General features: G+C 62.9%; 3 protein-coding genes across 9 annotated transcripts in view; 1 reads left to right on the top strand and 2 right to left on the bottom strand.

Annotated features, from left to right (window-relative positions):
* Positions 1–111: 111 nt before the first annotated feature.
* Positions 112–1822, top strand: TREX1 (three prime repair exonuclease 1). Its single transcript, XM_036333664.1, has 2 exons — positions 112–561; positions 836–1822. The coding sequence occupies exon 2, from the start codon at positions 855–857 to the stop codon at positions 1782–1784; it is 930 nt and encodes a 309-aa protein (XP_036189557.1). The 5' UTR covers positions 112–561; positions 836–854; the 3' UTR covers positions 1785–1822.
* Positions 1823–2208: 386 nt separating this feature from the next.
* On the bottom strand, positions 2209–18178 carry SHISA5 (shisa family member 5). The gene is made up of 9 exons (XM_036333827.1): positions 18046–18178; positions 17232–17313; positions 14824–15277; positions 14451–14631; positions 12169–12322; positions 7361–7435; positions 4002–4117; positions 3354–3566; positions 2209–3268 (listed from the first exon to the last, which is right to left on the bottom strand). The coding sequence occupies exons 1-9, from the start codon at positions 18176–18178 to the stop codon at positions 3189–3191; spliced, it is 1488 nt and encodes a 495-aa protein (XP_036189720.1). The 3' UTR covers positions 2209–3188.
* A 143-nt stretch (positions 18179–18321) lies between these two features.
* The window catches only part of PFKFB4 (6-phosphofructo-2-kinase/fructose-2,6-biphosphatase 4), a 29969-nt gene continuing 26882 nt past the window's right edge, over positions 18322–21408 (bottom strand). For 4 of the 7 annotated variants that reach the window (XM_036333646.1, XM_036333644.1, XM_036333645.1 and 1 more), the window contains 2 exons: positions 21007–21071; positions 19218–20225 (listed from right to left, as the gene is read on the bottom strand). In XM_036333646.1, the coding sequence (XP_036189539.1) occupies positions 20166–20225; positions 21007–21071 (125 nt within the window). In that variant the 3' untranslated portion in view covers positions 19218–20165. Of the gene's footprint in view, positions 18490–19217; positions 20226–21006; positions 21072–21408 lie in introns of those variants that run through there. The other 3 variants (XM_036333648.1, XR_004971672.1, XM_036333647.1) reach the window with 3 other exon arrangements.

Raw genomic sequence — 21408 nt, 5'->3', positions numbered from 1 at the left:
ATGGAGCAGCTACACCAGGGAAGGCTGGATCCTTCTTCCGGTCCTGCTGCAGGAGCCGTCCCCATGGCAACAGCCTGCCCGGAGGAAGGAGCCCTGCCCTGCCTGTGGAATTGTCCTGAGTCATGGCTCTGGGCTGAGGCCATGGGAAGAAACCATTGTACAGCCAGGAAGGAGGCAGCCCTGGGGAAGGAGGCTCAGGCTGGGTGCCCAGTGCCAGGGCAGGGGCTGCTGGCAAGCTGAAGTCCCTGTGGGCCTTCCCCATGGCCTGGAACCACTGCCCGTCCTGGCGTGCTCTCGCAGGTGGGAGGGCCGGGTGCACCGTGCAGGCACAGCTAGAGATCTGAGGCCTTTGGGGAGTCGGGGGCGGGGAGGGCCTGGGAGGCATGGGTGTTGGCAAGAGAGGAACCGGGCAGGCTGACTGGCAGGGCGGGCCCAGTCACACAGCAGCTGTAGGCGGCTCCGGCTAAGTTTCACTTCCCGCCTCTGGGGCCAGCAGCGAGAGCCGTGTGCTGTGTGCCGTGTGCCGGAGTCATTGCCACCCACCGGTCTGCCTGCCGCTTGGTAAGTGAGGACCCTGGAATTGGGCAGGGTGGGAAGGCCAAGGGCTCCGCCCCCCCGCCCCCCCCCCCCCCCACTAAGTGGGTACTAGGGGAGAAACCAAACCTCCCCCGGTTGAGAGCTGCTCACACTAGACGCCACCTACTCTCTGGCTTCCTGCCCTGAAAGTGGGTTCTGGAGCTCACCAGCTGTGCAGGGGGCCAGAGCAGTGCCTGCCCCCCTCCCACCCCACCTCAGACCGTGTCCCTGGGGCACTCACACCACTCTGTCCTCCCAGGCTCAGGCAGGCATCCACCATGCGCTCGCAGGCCCCGCCCCCAGGCCCCATGCAGACCCTGATCTTCTTGGACCTGGAGGCCACCGGCCTGCCCTTCTCCCAGCCCAAGATCACAGAGCTGTGCCTGCTGGCCGTCCACAGATGTGCCCTGGAGAGTCCGCCCACCCCGCAGCAGCCTCTGACGGTGCCCCCCCCACCCCGCGTGGTGGACAAGCTCTCCCTGTGTGTGGCGCCAGGGAAGGCCTGCAGCCCTGCGGCCAGCGAGATCACCGGCCTGAGCACCGCCACGCTGGTAGCACATGGGCGCCAGTGCTTCGACGCCGACCTGGTCCACCTGCTCCGAGCCTTCCTGCAGCGCCAGCCGCAGCCCTGGTGCCTTGTGGCGCACAACGGGGACCGCTACGACTTCCCCCTGCTCCAGGCAGAGCTGGCAGTGCTGGGCCTCGCCAGCACGCTGGACGGTGGCTTCTGTGCGGATAGCATCGCCGCCCTGAAGGCTCTGGAGCAGGCCGGCCGGCCCCCCGAGCAGGGCCCGCGGAAGAGCTACAGCCTGGGCAGCATCTACACGCGCCTGTATGGGCAGGCGCCACCGGACTCGCACACGGCCGAGGGGGACGTCCTCGCCCTGCTCAGCATCTGCCAGTGGCGGCCCCGGGCCCTGCTGCAGTGGGTGGACGCCCACGCCAGGCCCTTCAGTGCCGTCGAGCCCATGTACGGGGCCACGGCCGCCACTGGCGCCAACTCCAGGTCGCCTGCTGCCACGGCCTCGGCGCTCCTGGGCAGAGCCAGGCATGCCCGTCGCAGCCTTGGGGCCAGCGTCCCTCCCCCAGGGCAGGGCCCTGCATCCTCACCCAGGGAGGGACTCCTGGCCCCACTGAGCCTGCTGGCCTTGCTGACCGTGGCGCTGGCCACACTGTACGGGCTGTCCCTGGGCTCACCTAAGCAGTAGCTGAGAGGAAAGCCTGACAATAAAGACCCCGCACTGAGTGCCCGCGTCCTCCATTTCCTCGGCAGCCGCAGCGCCTGCACCTCTGCTCCGCTCAGCCCCCGGGGACGGCACAGAGGGCGGCACCACCTTGTCCCTTCGTCCCTCATCCTCGCTCGCAGGACGGTCAGACGTCTGAGCCCAAGTGCTGGATGGGAACGGTACCAGGCCCAGTGCCCCAGGCAGCCCTGGCCGGTGCAGCTGAGTTGGTTGAGTGACCTCCTGGGCACCAAAAGGCTGCTGGTTCGACTCCTGGTGAGGGCACATGCCCGGGTTGCCAGCTTGATCCCCAGTAGGAAGCATGCAGGAGGCAGCCAAATTATTTGTTCTTGCGTTGATGTTCCTTTCCCATCTTCTAAAAGTCCATTTTTAAAGAAGGAAGGGCCAGTAGCTCAAAATGTCTGCATTTATTATAAACCAAGGTACAGCTCCCAGACTCAGAAACGCATCAACAGTACAAAGTTGAGACAGATCTGGTGAGACAGTCACAGAGGGCTGGGGACACTGAGGTATTCGTATCTGGGCCAGCGGCCACCCAGGGCCCCCCACCTTGGTTCAGAGGCTGGTGGCCCAGTGTCCCTGCTGCCAGGACAATGGAACGAGGCTCCAGGAGCTGGTGTGAGGGAGACGGGAACTGTCAGGTCAGATGGTCCCTCTCCTCTGGGCCAATGTCCCTCTGGGACCCAGGGGTTTCAGCCTCAGCAACTATCACATACATTTTAAAACAAAAGAGGCAAAAAAAAGTTTGGATAAAAGTACAACAAAGACACTGCAGGGAGGACACCTGAGTGTGTAGGTGGACAACGGCCACCCTGTCCACCTGTGTCGGGGGCCAGGGCAGCCAGCACCGAGGCGGATGCGGCCTCCAGGTGGTCCCAGGGCCTGGCTCCAGGGAACGATGGGATCAAAACCCAGCTTACCCCGGCCCCACTCACCGCCCTGCAGGAGCTCTGTTCTGTGAGGGAGGCCACACCTGGGGGCAGGCATGGCCTCAGGCGGGCTGGCCACTGCAGAGCCCGAGCATGTGCGCTCGCTGCCCACAAAAGGCGGGGCTGTCCGAGTGACGACCCCCCGGTCTCCCGGGCGGTCTGGCCAGGAACTCACCCCATTCTTTGAGTTTTGCTTGGGATTTCAAGGAAGCATAATTTGAAGTGAGGAAGAGAACAAAGGATGGTTCCAGCAACTCTGGTGAGGCTCGTCCCCACCTTGTCATCATCACGTGTATAAACAGGACACACACACCGCACGGGTTGAAAGGCTGTGCCTGCATAGCCGCACAAGCGCACACACACACACACACACACACACGCGCGCGCGCGCGCGCGCGCGCGCGCGACGCATCAAGTGGCAGCCAGAGATGCAGTGCGTTCAGCGGGTGGCCTTCGGGGGGTCCATGTAGGCTGGGTTGTAAGGAGGCTGGCTGGCAGGATAGGCCATGGCTGCACCCCCTGGAAACAGAGAGGGCAGAGTGGCTGCGGGCGCCGCGGGAGCGGGAGCCGGAGCCGGGCAGGGTCAGAGCGGCACTGGACTCACCAGCCAAGGTCTCGTGGTAGGCAGGCGGGCCCACGGGCTGGGCGGGGTACGGGGGTGGGTACTGCGTCGGGTAGGGTGCCGCCACCATCCCTGGCTGGGGGGCGATGGGGTGGTAGCCCTGGTACGACGGCCCGGGGTAGCTGGGTGGCACGCTTGCAGGCTGAGGGTAGGGGGCGTGCACCACCGTGGTGGACGTGTTGGTGGTCACAACCGCTGTGAAGAGAATCTGTCAGGACCCGCGGCTTGCCCCGCCCTCCCTCCAGCGTAACCCAATCAGGGCCCTGGGCGCCCGTGGCCCCGCCCTCCCTCCAGCGTAACCCAATCAGGGCCCTGGGCGCCCGTGGCCCCGCCTTCCCTCCAGCGTAACCCAATCAGGGCCCGGGCGCCCATGGCCCCGCCCTCCCTCCAGCGTAACCCAATCAGGGCCCTGGGCGCCCGTGGCCCCGCCTTCCCTCCAGCGTAACCCAATCAGGGCCCGGGCGCCCGTGGCCCCGCCCTCCCTCCAGCGTAACCCAATCAGGGCCCTGGGCGCCCATGGCCCCGCCCTCCCTCCAGCGTAACCCAATCAGGGCCCTGGGCGCCCGTGGCCCCGCCTTCCCTCCAGCGTAACCCAATCAGGGCCCGGGCGCTCCCTCGGGACGTGCTTACGGCGGGGGGGGCAGCACATCTTGTACAAACAGCAGCAGGAGCAGGTGAAGCACGCGATGATGGTGACAATGAAGAGCACAAAGATGGTCAGGCCGATGGCTATGGTGGCCCCGGACCTGCCAAAGAGCCGGCATGACCCGGGGCCTCGGCCCAGCCAGGACCCCGCCCCCCGGGCGCCCCCCCGAAGGAGGAAACGCTGGGCTGCGCGGGCGGGGCGCTTCCGGGCGTGTGGCTGGAACCCCAACCTCGGTTTCCTCCGGGCGGACCGGCTGAGTCTGCCCCCCCTCACCCCCCGCCCAGCGCCCCGTCTCGTCCACCGCCAACCCCCAGCGCCTGGTCATCGACCGCAAACCGCAGCCGGCGCTGTGCTTTACGTCAAAGGCTCGGTGATGGGCGAGACGCACCCAGTCCTGCCCGGAGCCCACCGGCCAGGACGCGGAGCCGGGGCAGCGGGAGGGGAGGGGCCGGCCTCGGCGCTGCAGGCTCCCATCCGGGCAGGGCCGTCCCGGGGTGCCCGCGCCAGGTGCTCACGTGCACCCCGCACCCCTGGGCCTCCCGGTGGGAAAACGAAGGGCCCCCCCGCCGCCCTCCCCCCCCCCCGAGAGCCAGGCTCTCCCAGGAAGCAGGCTGGGCCGAGGGTCACCGCTCGGGCTTTCAGGGCCTACAGGGCCCCCTGCCCCGGGGGTTCCTCAGCCCAGACGGCGCCTGGTGTGGGGGCAGATGGACAGACCCTTACGCTGCACCCCAAGTGCCCGCACTCGCGGGGCATGCGGCCGGCCAGCAGGCGCCTTCCCGCCGCCGAGGCCCCGCATCGCCAGGAGGGGGACACACTCCCCCAGGCTGTGCCCGGGAGGGCAGGCGGCGCTCTCGGCTCCCCCGTCCGTCCGTCCGTCCGTCCGTGCCACACACACACGCGGTGCCCACGCTCACCCCATGTCAGCCTCTCTCGCTCAGGCCCTCCGCCGACTGCCCGCTCCCATCCTGTCACTCCGTGTCATCTCCTCCCCTTTCCTCTCGCCGCCTCTTTCGACACCTCTTTCGGGGAAAAGGAAAGTGAACCCCTGGCCCTGCCTCCCCTGACGTCAGAGCAGGAAGCTGGGGCCTCTTAAAGCCACAGCCGGTGCGACCTGGGGGGACCTGCACGGGGCGGGGGCTGCTGAGCGCGGTGAGCCTCTGGGGGTCCATCCTCGCTTCTCCCCTCCTCCCCCCTCCTCCCTGAAACGTAAAACAAAACAGAAAGAGAATCCTCTTCGCAGAAACGGGACCTGCCCACTCGGGATTCATGACCAGAGGCCGCGGGGCCACTGTCCACAGAACCACCCCCTCCTCCAGCCACGGCTCTTCGGGCCTAACCTCAGGCCGGCGTCTTATTTGTTTGTTTTGTTTTGTTAATCCTCTCGGACCCTATGTTTCCATTGATTTTTTTCTTTTTTTTGAGAAAGTGGGAGGGAGGGAGAGAGACACATTCATTGGTTGCCACCTGCACGGGCCCTAACCAGGGCCAGGATACGTGCCCTTGACCGGAATCGAACCTGGGACCCTTCGGTCTGCGGGCCGACGCTCTGTCCACTGAGCCAAACCAGCCAGGCCTAGTATATCTTTTATACCAGAGAGACTTATGGCTCAAAGGGCCCAAGCATAATACGGAGATAATTACAATGTGGGTGTCAGGGCACATGCCCAGGTTGCAGGCTCGATCCCCAGTGGGGGCTGTGCAGGAGGCAGCCGATCGATGTTTCTCTCTCATCAATGTTTCAATCTCTCTCCCTCGCCCTTCAATAAAATCACTAAAAACATTTAAAATAGATAGATAGATAGATACAGATATATGGGTTTATAGGTAGATAGATACAGATATATGGATTTATAGGTAGATAGATACAGATATATGTGACTTCCTGGTTTTCCTGGGCTTCAGGAATGCCAAGATTAAAGGGTGAAATGGGGCCCAAAGAAGATAAAGGATTACCTGGATTTTACGGCAAAAAGAGTACAAAAGGTGAAAAGGGAAGCTGGTTTGCCTGGCCTTCCCGGATGTGCCGGGAGCCAGCCCCATCGCCCGTCCCCGTACACGCACCACCATCACCCGTCACTGTGTCCCCGTCTGCTCGGTGCGCCCACCCCGTACACGCACCACCATCACCCGTCACTGTGTCCCCCTCTGCCCCATCGCCCGTCCCCGTACACGCACCACCATCACCCAGCACTGTGTCCCCGTCTGCTCGGTGCGCCCGTCCCCGAACACGCACCACCATCACCCGTCACTGTGTCCCCGTCTGCTCGGTGCGCCCGCCCCGTACACGCACCACCATCACCCAGCACTGTGTCCCCGTCTGCTCGGTGCGCCCGCCCCGTACACGCACCACCATCACCCAGCACTGTGTCCCCGTCTGCTCGGTGCGCCCGCCCCGTACACGCACCACCATCACCCGTCACTGTGTCCCCCTCTGCCCCATCGCCCACCCCGTACACGCACCACCATCACCCAGCACTGTGTCCCCGTCTGCTCGGTGCGCCCGTCCCCGTACACGCACCACCATCACCCAGCACTGTGTCCCCCTCTGCTCAGTGCGCCCGTCCCCGTACACGCACCACCATCACCCAGCACTGTGTCCCCCTCTGCTCAGTGCGCCCGTCCCCGTACACGCACCACCATCACCCAGCCTGTGTCCCCCTCTGCTCAGTGCGCCCGTCCCCGTACACGCACCACCATCACCCAGCACTGTGTCCCCCTCTGCTCAGTGCGCCCGTCCCCGTACACGCACCACCATCACCCAGCACTGTGTCCCCCTCTGCTCGGTGCGCCCGTCCCCGTACACGCACCACCATCACCCAGTGTGTCCCCGTCTGCTCGGTGCGCCCGTCCCGTACACGCACCACCATCACCCAGACTGTGTCCCCGTCTGCTCAGGCGCCCGTCCCCGTAACCGCACCACCATCACCCAGCACTGTGTCCCCTCTGCTCGGTGCGCCCGTCCCCGTACACGCACCACCATCACCCAGCACTGTGTCCCCCTCTGCTCGGTGCGCCCGTCCCCGTACACGCACCACCATCACCCAGCACTGTGTCCCCCTCTGCTCGGTGCGCCCACCCGTCACTGAGTCAATGTGAACACCCACCCTTGGCCTTTCAAATCCCAACCCCCAACCAGGGTCACTCCCAGCCCCAACACAATGATAAGGATACAACTTCCCAGCATAAGGATCAAGACATGGTGAGGGCTCCCAGGGGACGCTTTTGGGGGGCTCCACCCCATGACTCTGTCTCCTCCCAGTCCCCACAGCCCCCGTCCCCACTCCCCCTGAGCCCCCTTGACACCTCCGCCAGAAAGACACCCCAACCCGCTGGCTGTACTTACCCTGGCAGGGGGTTGGTGTCTATGTCGGTGTACTTCAGCGACGTCTCCACCATGTTATTCCTGACACTGGCCAAGCTGCAAAGAGAAAAGCCCATGATTAACACAACCCACCCCGCCAGCACGCCAGGAGCGCGCGCGCACACACACACACACACGCACACACACACACACACACACACGTTAGCGCACGGAGCTCGCACAGGAGCCAACCCGGGACGGGGACGGGCGTCCTGAGGGCGGATGGCCCGCACACTCCCAGGGTCTCGGGCGACAATGCCATGCATTCTTCTCAAGTGCACACGGGACCTTCCCCAGGACAGACCACACGTGAGGCCACAACACAAGTCGCTACAGATTTGAAAAGACAGCTGTCATACAAAGTACCTTCTCTGACCACAATGGGATGGAGTTAAAAATCAGTAACAGGCCCTGACTGGTGTGGCTTGGTGGGTAGAGCGTCAGCCTGCAGACTGAAAGGTCCCAGGGTCGATTCCGGTCAAGGGCATGTACCTGGGTTGCGGGCACATCCCCAGTAGGAGATGTGCAGGAGGCAGCTGATCGATGTTTCTCTCTCATCGACGTTTCTAACTATCCCTCTCCCTTCTTCTCTGTAAAAAAATCAATAAAATATATATTTTTAAAATCAGTAATAGAAGATTACAATGCCACAGTGTTTAAAAAAAAAATGCCAAAAATAACTCAGACCTTGGAAATGAATTAATCTGGCACAAAAATATTTAAATTAAAAAAACAAAACAACCAGTGGGTTAAATAAATCCCGAAGGAACAGAACGTTAATAGTGAGACGGTATTACACTCAGGAAGGCGGGAAAATAGTGCGAACTCCCACAGAAGGAAGGACTTAAGAAAGGTAAGTGCCAAGTTAAAGCAGCCACAGAAAGTCAGAGAAGAGGAACAGAACCGGAGCTGGAAGACATCTGGCAAGACTAACCACCATGAAAAGGGGAAACGATACCAAAGGAAAAACATGCAGAAGGAAAGAAGGGGAAGTGGCTGTAGGCACAACAGAGATTTTAAAAATAATAACAGCCGCACCCTGGCCGGGTTGGCTCAGCGGGTTGAGTGTCAGCCCTCGGACTGAAGGGTCCCGGTTCCATTCTGGTCAAGGACATATACTCAGGTTTTGGGTTCAATCCTGGGTCAGAGTGTGTGGGGGAGGCAGCTGATCCATGTTTCTCTCTCATATCGATGTTTCTCTCTCTCCCTTCCTCTCTCGCTAAAATTATTTAAAATCAATAAAAATATATTTTTTCAAAAAATCAGTGTGGCCCTAACCAGTTTGGCTCAGTGGATAGAGCATCGGCCTGCGGACTGAAGGGTCCCAGGTTCGATTCTGGTCAAGGGCATGTACCTTGGTTGCGGGCACCTCCACAGTAGGGAGTGTGCAGGAGGCAGCTGATCGATGTTTCTCTCTCATCGATGTTTCTGGCTCTCTGTCCCTCTCCCTTCCTCTCTGTAAAACATCAATAAAATATATATATTTTAAAAAATCAGTGTGCAAGCTTTGGCAAACTGGCATAGTGGGGAGTACCCAGCTGGGACCCAGTGGCGGGAAGGCTGGGACGGAAAATCCAGGGGGTGAGTCTGGTACCTGAGACTCTCTCCCGGGGGCATCGCCAATGTCAGGTGGCAGCCGCGAGGCTGGGCAGAGCCTCCCAAAGCCTCAAGCGGGAGGACGAAACCCAGGGCCCACCGGGTGGGAGGCCCCAACGAAGCCCACCACTTAGACTTCAGCCTGGGAAGCTGCCCCCATGAGGAAGGGGGACACTGAGGAGACAGCCCGCTTCTCCCCCTCCCTCTGGTCTCCGCCATCAGGCGGCTGCTCTGAGCGCCCGGGGCCCTGACGAAGGCCCCTGCAGTGCCCCCGGGAGGACACCCCAAGCTCCACGTTTCTACACTCCACTTGGCAGACGCCATGTCAGACACACAATCCAAAGTGTCCGCGATCGCCCGACCCGACAGCCTGAACAGAAAACAACAGACACTACGGACAGCAGAAACGCGGGGGCCTCCAACCTGGGGTATCAGACGCTGACATGAAACAACAGTACACACTGTTCAAGGAGATTAAAGAAAAGCTGGAACAGTTCAAGAGAAACTGAAATATTTAAAATAATAATAATACAGTTCCAAGACTAAAAAATAACACAGCCGATTAATAATGAGAGCCTCCTGGTGCGGCTCAGTGGATAGAGCCTCGGCCTGCGGACCGAAGGGTCCCGGGTTCCATGCCGGTCAAGGGCGGGTACCTCGGTTGCAGGCTCCTCCCCGGCCCGGGCCCCGGTGAGGGCGAGTGCAAGAGGCAACCCATCGGTGTGTTTCTCTCACATCCATGTTTCTCTCCGTCTTTCCCTCTCTCTCCCTCTCTCCCTGGAAACCAATGGAAAAACATCCTCAGGTGAGGATGTAACAAAACATTTTAAAAGAAAAAAGGAAGGATTAGACACAGCTAAGGGTACAATCCGTGAACGGGAGGGCGGGTCAAAACCAACGTACGTACACGGAAGCCCAAGGACACAAAGAGATGGTCGATGCCAACACAGAACTCAGTCGGTGAGACGCGGAGGACAGTTTGCAGAAGGCCTGACGGCGCTGTAGGCGGAGACCTAAACGGAGAGGAAGGAGGGAGCGGGGCAGACGCGACCCTTTCAGGGACCTGGCCGCCCGTTTCCCAAAGCTGGTGAACAAGCCATGGCTCCTGAGCGCGGCAGACCTCACGCAGCAGAAACTCAAAGAAAACCACGCCTCGGCACCTCCCGGGAGCACGTCTTAAAAGCAGGCAGAGAAAAGGCACGTCCGCTCGCAGAGGAGCAGTAACACCACTGGCAGCTGCTTTCCCCACCGGAACCACAGACGCCAGGGGGCAATGGGATAAAAGCTTTAAAGTACTGAAAGACGTTGATCACTGCCCACCCGGAAATCTGTAACCGTAGGAAAATATCCTTTAAGAAGGAAGGGGAAATAAAGGCATTTTCAGACAAACAAAGCCCAGGAAAACCTGACACCAGCAGACCTGCCATTCAAGGTAGAAAAACAGGACCTCGGTGAAGCTTGCAGCCGTGGGAAGCAGGGGAAGCAGCCAGCGGCTCCCTCTGGAGCCCCCAGGCCGTCCCCCCCTCTTTCTCAGCGGATTTCTTTCCTCCCTGAGTTCTAAGGGTCCCCACGAGGCCTGCAACCAGGGGAGCAACGGGCAGCAGCAGCTCGTCCGGGGCTGACCCCTGACCCTGTCTCCCAGGCCCCCTTTTCTCTGACTTCCCCATGAGCCAAGGGCAGCCCTGCCTGGGCCCCTTCCTGTTGCTTTTCTGTCCCAGCCCTTCCTGTTCCGCTGTCCCAGCTTCATAAACGTCCTCTCTCGCCCAGGCCGGCTGGCTCCATGGATAGAGCGTCAGCCTGCGGACTGAAGGGTCCCGGGTTCGATTCCGGCCAAGGGCACATGCCTGGGTTGTGGGCTCGATCCCTACTCAGGGACGTGCAGGAGGCAGCCGATCCATGATTCTCTCTCATCATTGATGTTTCTCTCTCTCTCTGAAATCAATTATACATACATACGTGTCTGTGTGTGTGTGTGTGTGTGTGTGTGTGTGTGTCTGTGTATGTATTTAAAAAAACAAAACTGGAAGAATCTGCCAAAACAGAACACCTTCACTCAATGACTCAGCAATTCCACTCCTAGATGTTTATCCAGAAGAAATGTGTTTTTTTTATTTACTTATTTTTTAATTGTTTTTCTTTTCTTTTTAATATAGTTTTATTGATTTCAGAGAGGAAGAGAGAGTTAGAAACATCAATGATGAGAGAGAATCACTGATTGGCTGCCTCCTGCACGCCCCCTACTAGGGATCGAGCCCGCAACCTGGGTGTGTGCCCTTGACCGGAATCGAACCCAGGACCCTTCAGTCCGCAAGCCAACACTGTATCCACCGAGCCAAACCAGCCAGGCAGAAATGTGTTTCTTTTAAAAGATCTGTTAACAGAGAGAGTGAGAGCGAGAAAGTTCTTAATCTCTCTCAGAATAGCAGAAACTCCTTGGAGTCTGCCAAAATGCACGTGAGGATAACTGACTCCCAACAAAAAAGTGCAGGGTGAATCCATGGGCCACAGCAGGAGGGCACAGCATGGCACACTGACTGGGCCAGTCGCTGCTCTGCCCTCCCCGTGCCCTCCAGGGCCCACAAGATGGTACCTGCACAAACCACATACAACCCTCCAGGTGCCTGCGTGTACTGTGGGCACACACGCCCAGGTGCCCACCGGAGGACACGCTGGTGTAAGTACACCCAAGGGTGAGCACGGGACCAGCGGGGAACCCTGCTCAGCCCCGGCTGGGTGAGCGGGGCCTCCGGGGAGGGGAGAGCGGGCGAGGGGCGAACAGAACAGGGTGTGGGCGTCCAGCCCCCCTGGCCCAATGCCCTCTCCATCGTTTATTTTTTTAATTTTAATTTCTTACTGATTTCAGAGAAGAAAGGAGAAGGAGAGAAAGAAACATCAATGATGAGGGAGAATCATGTATCAGCTGCCCCCTGCTCGCCCCTTACTGAGGATCGAGCCCGCAACCCGGGCCTGTGCCCTGACCGGGAATCGAACCATGACCTCCCGGTTCCTAGGTGGACGCTCACGGTCCACTGAGCCACACGGGCCGGGTGTCCTCCACCATCTTGGAAGTGCTGAGAAGCCAGAGGGGCAAGGCCATTCCCTTCCCTGCTCAGCCCTGCTGGCGCCCCCACCGAGACCCCTGGTGCTTCCACCGTGACCCCAGGCGATCCCACCGTGACCCCTGGCGCACCCACCTGTCCTGATTGTCGGCACAGCCTTCCTTGTTCCAGACGGACTTCAGGATGTCGGAGCAGCAGTACTGGTTGTAGCAGGTGCCACAGCAGAACATGGGGCAGGTCTTGGGGGAGAAGCTGTCTCCACCGGCCAACATGCACACCTCGCTGTGGGCTGGAGCGGAGACGCCTGCTCACCGGTGGCCAAAGGGGAAGCCTCACGCCAGGCCCCGGCCACGTCCCAGGCACAGCGCCCCCCCCCCCCCGCCAACCTACTCCCCCCGCCCCCCCCCCCGCCTGCTTGCCTTCTGATGGGGAGTGAACTTTCTAGGTGAGTCTGACTGGGCCAGTCGTGCCCTCAGCCCTGCCGGTGCACACGGCGCGAGGGCCAAGTCCACGGCCCACAGAGCAGGGCCCAGAGGCAGAGGGTCTGGAAGGACAACCCACTTCCCAGCCCATCCACACTCGGCCCCCCTTCCTGTTCCCATCCTCGCCTCACACCTCGTCCTTCACGGCCTCCTCCGGGCTGCCCAGGCCCCCATCACACAGCTGAACTAGCTGCGGGGGACCAGGCATTGGGCCGGCCAATTTATTTTTTTTAATCCTCACCCAAGTATATGTTTTCAGTGATTTTTAGAGCGAGAGAAATAGAGAAACATCCATGTGAGAGAGAAACATCCCAACTGGGTCCCTAGCCCAACTGGGGATCAAACCTGCAGCTGAGGTGTGTGCCCTGATGGGAATCGAACCCGCAACCTGGTGGTGTGCGTGAGGCTGCTCCAACCAGCTGAGCCACCTGGCAGGGCCCGGCCAGTTCTTGATCCTCATCCCCTCTCCCCGCCCTCAGCCACAGCAGCTCAGCCCCTGCTGGACTCCACATTCAGGGGCCCAGCCCCGACTCACGGCGCAGTCTCCTGATGACTCACCAGCGGCTACAGTCACACCCACAGGTGTTCCCGGGCCCAGCCCTGCGCGGGGCTGCAGCGGTGCCTGGGCAATGCGCATGCCCTCGGGGGCCAGGGCTCCGAGGCCCAGAACCCGTCCCCAGGCTCTCGGACACACAGGTGGGATGAAGGGCCTCCCGCAGGCCGGGGTGAGGACAGAGCCTCAGGACACAGTGTGGACAATGGCCCAGGACTTCGGGTGCCAGGAGGTCTGCAACCTCCCAGCCAGATGCTACAGCCGTGTTCCCACGCATCCTGAAGCCACCGCAGCACAGGGCCGGTGCCCGCCAGCAGGACGGGCAGTTCAGGGTTCCGCCTGGACAGGTCCCCAATGGAGCCAGCCGGTCCCCCGAGACGCCAACGACTGGCAGGCTGGGGAGAGGCCTGAGGGGTGGCGCTGTCACCTGGAGACGCCAGAGCCCGGCCTGGTCAGGGCACCTGGTACCTGGGGCCATCGGAGAGCAAGCGGCCGCCCACGGACTGACCGTGGGAAGAGCTATGGACGGAGGCAGTGGGAGGCCCTCCTCCGTCCCTGGCAGCTCCAGACAGAGTCCTGCTCGGGGCACAGCTGAGGGCAGCGGGTGGGACAGGCCAGCCAGCCCAGGCCGGCGGGCACTCAGCATGGCCCAGAGCTCGACGCTGGGGCCAAACACACCTGTGCCCCTCGGCCCAGAGCCCGCGACTGTGTCCTCTGACCCTCGCACACTCGTTCCAGGCTCCCCGGGCCAGGCTCTGCCCGCTCAGTTCCCACCCAGCCCCCCCGGAAATAAGGCCCTTTCCCTGAGGAAGTCCCCTCCCCGCCGGCTTCCTGGGCTGGGGCTGGGGGTGCCAATCCCTCACCCTAACGGCCAGCCCGGCCCCCCCTGCAGATCTTCAGGCCACAGTCAGCCCAGGCCCGGGCTGGGGTGCAGCCCTCAGGCCTGAGGAGGTCCAGCCCGCGAAGGCACCGAGCAGGTCAGCAAATCCCTGTTTCCCGTCCCCCCTCCTCTCTCCAGAATCAATCATTTTAAAAGAATTTACAGTCAACCAACCAACACACGGGGCAGTTCTGTCTCCGGATCACAGGCCTGGGGGGGGGGACAGGGCGGGGCTCCAGCCCAAACAGAGGCCGAGGGAGGGCAGGGCGTCGCCCCCAGCCCCGGGGGGCCACCCGGACATCCGGGACCAGCCGCCACCCCAGCCCCCGGAGACGATGGCGGCGGCGGCCTGGGGTCCGGGGTCAGGGGCGGGGGTCAGGCCGAGGTTGGCTAACACTCGGGTTCAGGGTCCGGCTGGGGAGCTCTGGGGGCGCTGCTGGGCTCGGGCCGTCGGCGAGGCCGTGGCTGCCGCGCCCCCCGCGGCCGGGACCCCCAGGCTCACCCCCCGGAGGCAGCAGCAGCAGCAGCAGCAGCAGCACCCGCGGCGCCGGCGCGGCCATGGTGAGCGCTGGACGGACGGACGCGCAGCTGGGCCGCCCGCCGGAAACGCCGGCTCGAGTGCAGCGCGTCTCGGCGACCCGCGGGAACACCGGTCCGCCCGCCCCGCCCGCCCGCGGCCCCGAGCCCCGCCCCGGCGGGCGGGGGAGGGAGGGGGCGGGGGAGGGAGGGAGGGGAGGGGGAGGGAGGGGGAGGGAGGGGAGGGAAGGGGGAGGGAGGGAGGAGGAGGGAGGGGAGGGAGGGGGAGGGAGGGGAGGGAGGAGGCCCCGCCCCCGCGCGATGCCTCGCTGCCCAGGGCGCCCCTGCCCGCGGCCCACGTGCCCGGCGGACCCTCCGCCCCGAGGCGCCTGGCAGGTGCGGTGGCCCAGGCGGACCTTGGCGCCCAGCAGCTGGCACACAGCAGGCGGCACACAGTAGGCGGCGCCCAGTAGGCAGGCGGCACACAGCAGGCGGCACACAGTAGGTGGCACACAGTAGGCGGCACACAGTAGGCGGCACACAGTAGGCGGCACACAGCAGGCGGCGCCCAGCAGCTGGCACACAGTAGGTGGCACACAGTAGGCGGCACACAGCAGGCGGCACACAGCAGCTGGCACACAGTAGGTGGCACACAGTAGGCGGCACACAGTAGGCGGCACACAGCAGGCGGCACACAGCAGGCGGCACCCAGCAGCTGGCACACAGTAGGTGGCACACAGTAGGCGGCACACAGCAGGCGGCGCCCAGCAGCTGGCACACAGTAGGCGGCACACAGCAGGCGGCGCCCAGCAGCTGGTGCACAGCAGGTGGCACACAGCAGGCGGCACACAGAAGGCTGCACACAGAAGGCGGCGCCCAGCAGCTGGCACACAGTAGGCACACAACCAACCCAGGCCCCTTTGGGGCCTAGTCCCGAGCCTGACAGGTCCCGGGCCCAGAGGACGTGACGCAGTTCAGCCCCTGGGGGCGCCCCTATTCCTAGGGCCTCCAGCCCCGTCCCAGCGGCTCAGCCCTGGCGGGGGCCTGGCCTGGGAGACGATCGGATCGGCAGCCCCGGGCACAGGGCGCCGGCTGCCCTCCGCGCGGGGCCGTGGTGCCCAGCACCACCGGCGGCTCCAGACGCCCGCAGCCCCGGAGGCCCGCGGGGAGCGGGTTCCATCGCCCGGGCGCCTATGGGAGGCAGTCAATTGCTGTTCCCCTCTCTCTACCTTCCTCTCTCCAAAATCAATAAAAACATTAAAATTTTTTAAAGCCAATAAAGATTTAATTAAAAAAAAAAAAGGTGCCAACCCCGCCGGGCGACCTAGGAGCCAGGAGGTCACGGCTGGAGTCCAGTCAAGGGCAGGAGCCGGGGTTTTGGGCTCGCTCCCCAGCCGGGGGCCTGCAGGAGGCAGGCGATGCGTGATTCTCTCATCAGAGATGTCTCTCCCTCTCCCTTCCTCTCTGAAATCAATAAAAATATCTATATTTTTAAAAGGTGCCAGAAGATTCTCTGATGAGAGTGAGCTTTCTGGCTCACGGATGGCCTCTGTCTGTGCCCCTCCCCCGGCGGGGGGGTGGGGGAGAGGGGACCTCGTGGCCGCTATGCCGGCACTGACCCCTCTTCCCTCCCACAGGCCCCACCTCCAGTGCCAGCCGCTGAGCCAAACCCCCAGCCTAGGAGAACCAGTTTGGGGCTGGAGCCTTTTTTTCCAACATGTGCCCTGACCGGGAAGCGCACCCTGACCTCCTGGTTCAGAGGTGGACGCTCACCCCTGAGCCACACCGGCCGGCAGGGCTGGAACCTGTGCGTACAGCCTGGACGCCGCGCCTGGGGCTGCCCAGGGGAGCCATACCCAGTGACGCCCAAAAGCCAGCGCCAGGCAGAGTGTGGGTGCAGCCCCCGCCCCGGGCTGACCTCGGCCAGGCGCGGCCAGCGGGACATGGAGCCTGTCGGGCCCTGCCCTCCCCGCGCACCCCGCACCCAGCCCCTCTCCTCAGCTCAGGAAGCACAGTGGCCACAGGCTCACTCCCCGGCCAGAGCCCAGCCCATCAGCAGCCGAGCCCTGGCCAGTGGGCTCAGCTGTGGGACCATCGTCCAGGGCACCGGAGTGTCACGGGTTTCTTTGGTTTTGTTTTTTGTAATGTTAATTTTTTAATAAACTTTTTCTCCTTTTTATATTTTTGATTTAAGAGAAGAAGGGAGAGGGAGAGAGGGAATTATTGATTGGCTGCCTCCTGCACCCCCCCCCCCCCCCCGGGGAACAAGCCCGCAACCTGGGCATGTGCCCTGACTGGAATTGAACCCGGGCCCCTACAGTCCGCAGGCCGATGCTCTACCCACTGGTGCGTTCAAAATACATGTGGGAGGGCCCAGCCGGTGTGGCTCAGCAGGTAGAGCCCTGGCTTTCGGACCAGTGGGGCCTGGGTTCGATTCTGGTCAAGGCCACATACCTCGGTTGCAGGCTCCTCCCCGGCCTGGGCCCTGGTCGGGGCTCGTGCAGGAGGCAGCCCATCAATGTCTCTCTCACGTTGGCATTTCTCTCCGTCTCTCCCTCTCTCTAAAAACCAATGAAAAGCATCCTCAGGTGAAGACTAACAAAAATAAGAAGAAAATAATAGAACAAATGTGGGGTGAGTTGGTTAGACAGCTCAGCTCCCCGAGGCCCTGGGGGGCCGAGCGGCTCCTTGAACAAGGCCTCAGGCAGCGAGTTCCTGCGTGGGGAGCGCCTCTGGGAAGCCTGCGTTTGCGGGGCCGGCACCGCACCGGAGCGGCTCCAGCTGCAGGTTAGCCTCACAGTCGCACTGGACGTTGGAAACCCAGGTGTCTGCAGCCACGCTCTCGCCCTCTGGAGGCGCCAGGGAGCTTGGATTGAGGGCCCAGCCGCCCCAGTAGGACCTACTCCACTTGTGAGGACCCAGGTGCCGGGGTGCAGTCTTCGGTGGGTGAATGTGGTGGTTGGGGGACACAGTTCAACCCCTGGCAAACGCCATAGTCACTGTTTTCCGTGGGCCAGGGCTTCTGACTGGAGACATTCTAGTTGAAATGGCTTCTGATTTCTTCTTTTTTTAATATATTTTTATTGACTTCAGAGAGAGGGAGGGAGGGAGATAGAAACATCAATGATGAGAGAGAATCATTGATCGGCTGACTCCTGCATGCCCCTCACTGGGGATCGAGCCCACAACCTGGGCCTGTGCCCTTGACCGGAATCGAACCTGGGACCTTTTAGTCCACAGGCTGATGCTCTATCCACTGAGCAAACTGGCCAGGGCAGAAATGGTTCCTGATTTCAGTGCAGAGACCAGGGCCTGGGTGGCAGGGCCAGGAGCAGTGCTGAGCTGCCCGAGGAGACGCGTGGAGAGACGCAGGGGGACCCCCCGGGGTGTAGAACAAGGTACCCAGAGGACTGCCCACGGAGACCTGGCTGCAGGAGAGGATGCCCCCACCCACCCCCGCCCCCCAGACATCAGGTCAGCAGCCCAGGCCCTGCGGGGAGCGGGGTGGCATCCTCGCAGGGGGCCCCGTGTCAATAGCACAGGTTGACGCTGCCCCCACCCCCAGGCCTGTGGCCACTCACGGGTGTGGCAGACGCCGGCCTGGGCCTGCCACCCGGGAAGCTCCCCCGTGAGGAAACGGGGCCCGCACGCCTGGGCGCGGCCTGGGTGCTGGCGGCTCCCTCGCAGCTGACAGCTCACTTTGCTCAGTAACATGACGTGATTGCTGCAATGCACCTCACGTTGCCGAGACCAATCTCCGCACGTTTCATCACTCAGCTCCTCTGATTCTGCCTGATGCCATTAGTTCCCGGCAGCACAAAATGCTCAGGCCCTTCCCCATGACAACACACACACACTCCTTTTAAAATTATTTATTATTTTAGAAAATGGAAGGGGAGAGGGAGAGAAACATCGATCGGTTGCCGCTTAAGCGTGCCCTGACCTGGACTTGAACCCTCCACCTTTCCTGCAGCGGACGACGCTCCAACCAGCAGCGCTAATGGCTCTTTTTCTTTCTTCTTCTTCTTTTTTTTTAAAATATATTTTATTGATTTTTTACAGAGAGGAAGGGAGAGGGATAGAGAGTCAGAAACATCGATGAGAGAGAAACATCGATCAGCCGCCTCCTGCACGCCCCCTACTGGGGATGTGCCCGCAACCCAGGTACATGCCCTTGACCGGAATCGAACCCGGGACCCTTCAGTCCGCAGGCTGACGCTCTAGCCACTGAGCCACACTGGTTAGGGCTCTTTCTTCTTTTTTAAAAACATGTATTTTTATTGATTTCAGAGAGGAAGGGAAAGGGAGAACCATCAATGAGGAGAGAGAATCATGGACCGGCTGCCTCCCGCACGCCCCCCACTGGGATTCAAGCCCACAACCCGGGCCTGTGCCCTGACTGGGAATCGAACCGTGACCTCCTGGTTCCTAGGTTGAAGCTCAACCCCTGAGCCACGCGGGCCGGGGCCATCCTGACACAAAGCCTGGCTCTCCTCCCTAAGGAGGCCAGCATTTGGGACCCACTTTCCAGGGACCCAGGAACCCTGTGCTTAATGTTCCACCCCAGACCCGCCCCTCCCCCACATCTGCCTCTGGCTCAGGGGTGAGGGCCGGGCTCACTGGGGACCGCAGTTTTCCTTCCCGAGAGGGCAGGCGGGGGTGGGGGCGGGACCTGGGACCTCACTACAGACTGAGACCACGGCATGGGGTCCCCAGAGCTGCCACACAATGCAGCCTCGCCTGAGGATCCTTGTGATTTTAAAAACTATTTATTGCAAAGAGCCCTGGACACAGAGTGCTGTGCGGCCGAGACCCCATCCCACCTGTTCCAGGGCGAGAGGAAAACGCCTGCGACCCACACATGACTGTGCTGGCCACGCCGAGCAGCCAGGCGGCAGCCGTGCGGAGACCGTCCCGGGGAGAGGCGGGAGGGGCTGCCCACACCCCTGCGGCTGCAGAGCCCTGGGCGCTGGGAAAGGCAGGGTGTCCTGCAGGGACACCCCAGGAAAGGCTGCAGGTGCAAAGCAGGCTTGGGGCCCTGGCCTGGCACCAGCGAGGTGCACTGTGGGCGGCAGGTGCACAGCATAGATCCAGACCCTCGTGGCCATCCACCCGGTGCTGGCCGCCCCCCCGAGTCCGGGGCAGGCGCGCCGGGCGGAGTGACGCACGAGAGAAGCCACCACAGGGGTGGTCTTGGCCAGCAGCTCCTTGGGGCTCCTCCTCGGGGCTCCTCCTCGGGGCTCCGTGTGACTGGGCGGGGCCGCGATGCCGGCTCCCTGCGCGTGACACGAGCCCCCACTCTCCCCAGCGGCTCAGACACGGCCTGGCCAGCTGTCCATGGTGGGAGCCCTCAGTCCCTGGCAGGGCGGTGGGCAGGGCTCTCCTCGCACCCGGGCCAGCGGGGCGCCTGCAGGGCTTCCGGGCCCAGGCCAGCAGCTGGGCCACACGGGGCTGCCCGCTTCACGAGGCCGACGGGCCGCAGCAGGCCCAGTGCCGGCAAATTCCGCCCGCAGAGCAGGCCGCGTGGCTGGAGGGTCTCCAGCTGCAGGTCAGGCCGCAGAGCAGGTGCGACAGCCCCACGGCCGTCAGCAGGAAGCGGGTGGCGTGGACGGGGCCCCTGCCTGGTGCCTGCGGGCGGCCCAGGGCCTGGAATGACCTTGTCTGCAGAGATGGCCGCCGGGTCGCCGTGGAGGAGGCAGGGTCACTGGTGAGCAGGGACCGTGACCAGGGCCTCCTCTGGAGGCCTCGCGATGTCTACGTTCTGCACGAAAACAAACAGACCTTCACCCGTGGGACCACAGCGCCGCGACCCCACTGTTGTCCACAGTACGTGGGCGCTGGGCTCCCTCTCCCTCCCGGAGCCCAGCTGCCGACGCAGCCCCCACCCCCTACCCCTGAGCCAGGGCTCTGCACCCCTGGGTGCGTGGCTGCTGGACACACAGGAACAGGAGAGGGGAAGGGCGCCCCAGGCCGCGCTCCTGCTCCTTGGGGAGCGGTCAGGCCTCCGCACAAAGGCACCCGTTAGACTCCGTGTGGCCTGCGTGGCCCACGGGCTGGGCCGGACCCTCAGGGCAGGCCCTGGACACATCTCGGCCTGAGGGGCTCGGGGCCAAGGGGTTGCCCAGGCCTGGCCCCTCGCTGTGCAGCCCCAGCCGCCTGGCTGCAGGGACTGGGGAACAGGTGTGGAGGGGGTGCCCGGGCTCCGTGGGAGAGGTACCCTGGGACCAGAAAGCGGTTCTGGGACACTTCGCGGAGCTCCTGCCTTAAACAGACGTGGGGAGCACAGCTGGCGACTGCTCTCCTGCAGGAACCCGCCCAGGCCCTCCCCCCACAGACACAGGCAATGTCTGAAGGCGCCCCTTCCCCGCGGGCACCCCTCCCTGGCTCAGCGTCTACTGTGGGGCTCCAGGGACCTCCCCCCCCGCCCCCCAGGCAGCGCACACGGACCACAGCCTCCCCTGCAGCGGAGAGCAGCTGGGCCTGGCCTGGCCCGGGACGGCTGGCCCCCCCCCCCCGCCCCCCCCCCAGCAGCCCTGTGGTACCTGCGGCCTCTCCCGGTGCGTGTTCACAGCCCCCACGTTCAGGAAGATGGACTCCACTTTACAACCTGCCAGAGGGAGAGCACGTGCGTCCCTCCTGATGGGCCCTCGCCCGGGTCTCCCGCCCTCGCCCTGCCAGGCCCCTGCCAGGCATGCCATGCCCAGTGCAGCCTCGGGCCGAGGGGTGGGGGGAGCACAGGCCTAGCCCCGCAGGGCGTCCCGGCTCAGTCCTCAGGCCCAAACCACCCCCGTCTCCCACACGGAGCGGTGCCCCCGCCGTCCTCACCCTCGGGCGCCACTGAGGCGGGGCTCCCCGGGACGCACCCACACCCAGGGCTCCAGGAAGCTGCCAGGTCCCAGCCCCGGGCAGAGGTGGTCGAACCCGCGCCCAGGACATGTAAGAGG

The sequence above is a fragment of the Myotis myotis genome, unplaced genomic scaffold (assembly GCF_014108235.1).
Source record: "Myotis myotis isolate mMyoMyo1 unplaced genomic scaffold, mMyoMyo1.p scaffold_m19_p_13, whole genome shotgun sequence".
NCBI classification, from domain to species: domain Eukaryota; kingdom Metazoa; phylum Chordata; class Mammalia; order Chiroptera; family Vespertilionidae; genus Myotis; species Myotis myotis.
The sequence above is the reverse complement of the archived record's forward strand: the minus strand, read 5'-3'. Positions and strand labels throughout refer to the sequence as shown.

Coding starts and splice junctions, on each gene's coding strand:
- SHISA5 (XM_036333827.1), bottom strand. CDS start 18,178: ATGTTACTGAGCAAAGTGAGCTGTCAGCTGCGAGGGAGCCGCCAGCAC. Junction 14,632..14,823: donor GCGGAGGGTCCGCCGGGCAC/GTGGGCCGCGGG, acceptor CCGGGGCGGGGC/TCGGGGCCGCGGGCGGGCGG. Junction 7,436..12,168: donor TGTGCCGACAATCAGGACAG/GTGGGTGCGCCA, acceptor TTCTCTTTGCAG/CTTGGCCAGTGTCAGGAATA.
- TREX1 (XM_036333664.1), top strand. CDS start 855: ATGCGCTCGCAGGCCCCGCCCCCAGGCCCCATGCAGACCCTGATCTTC.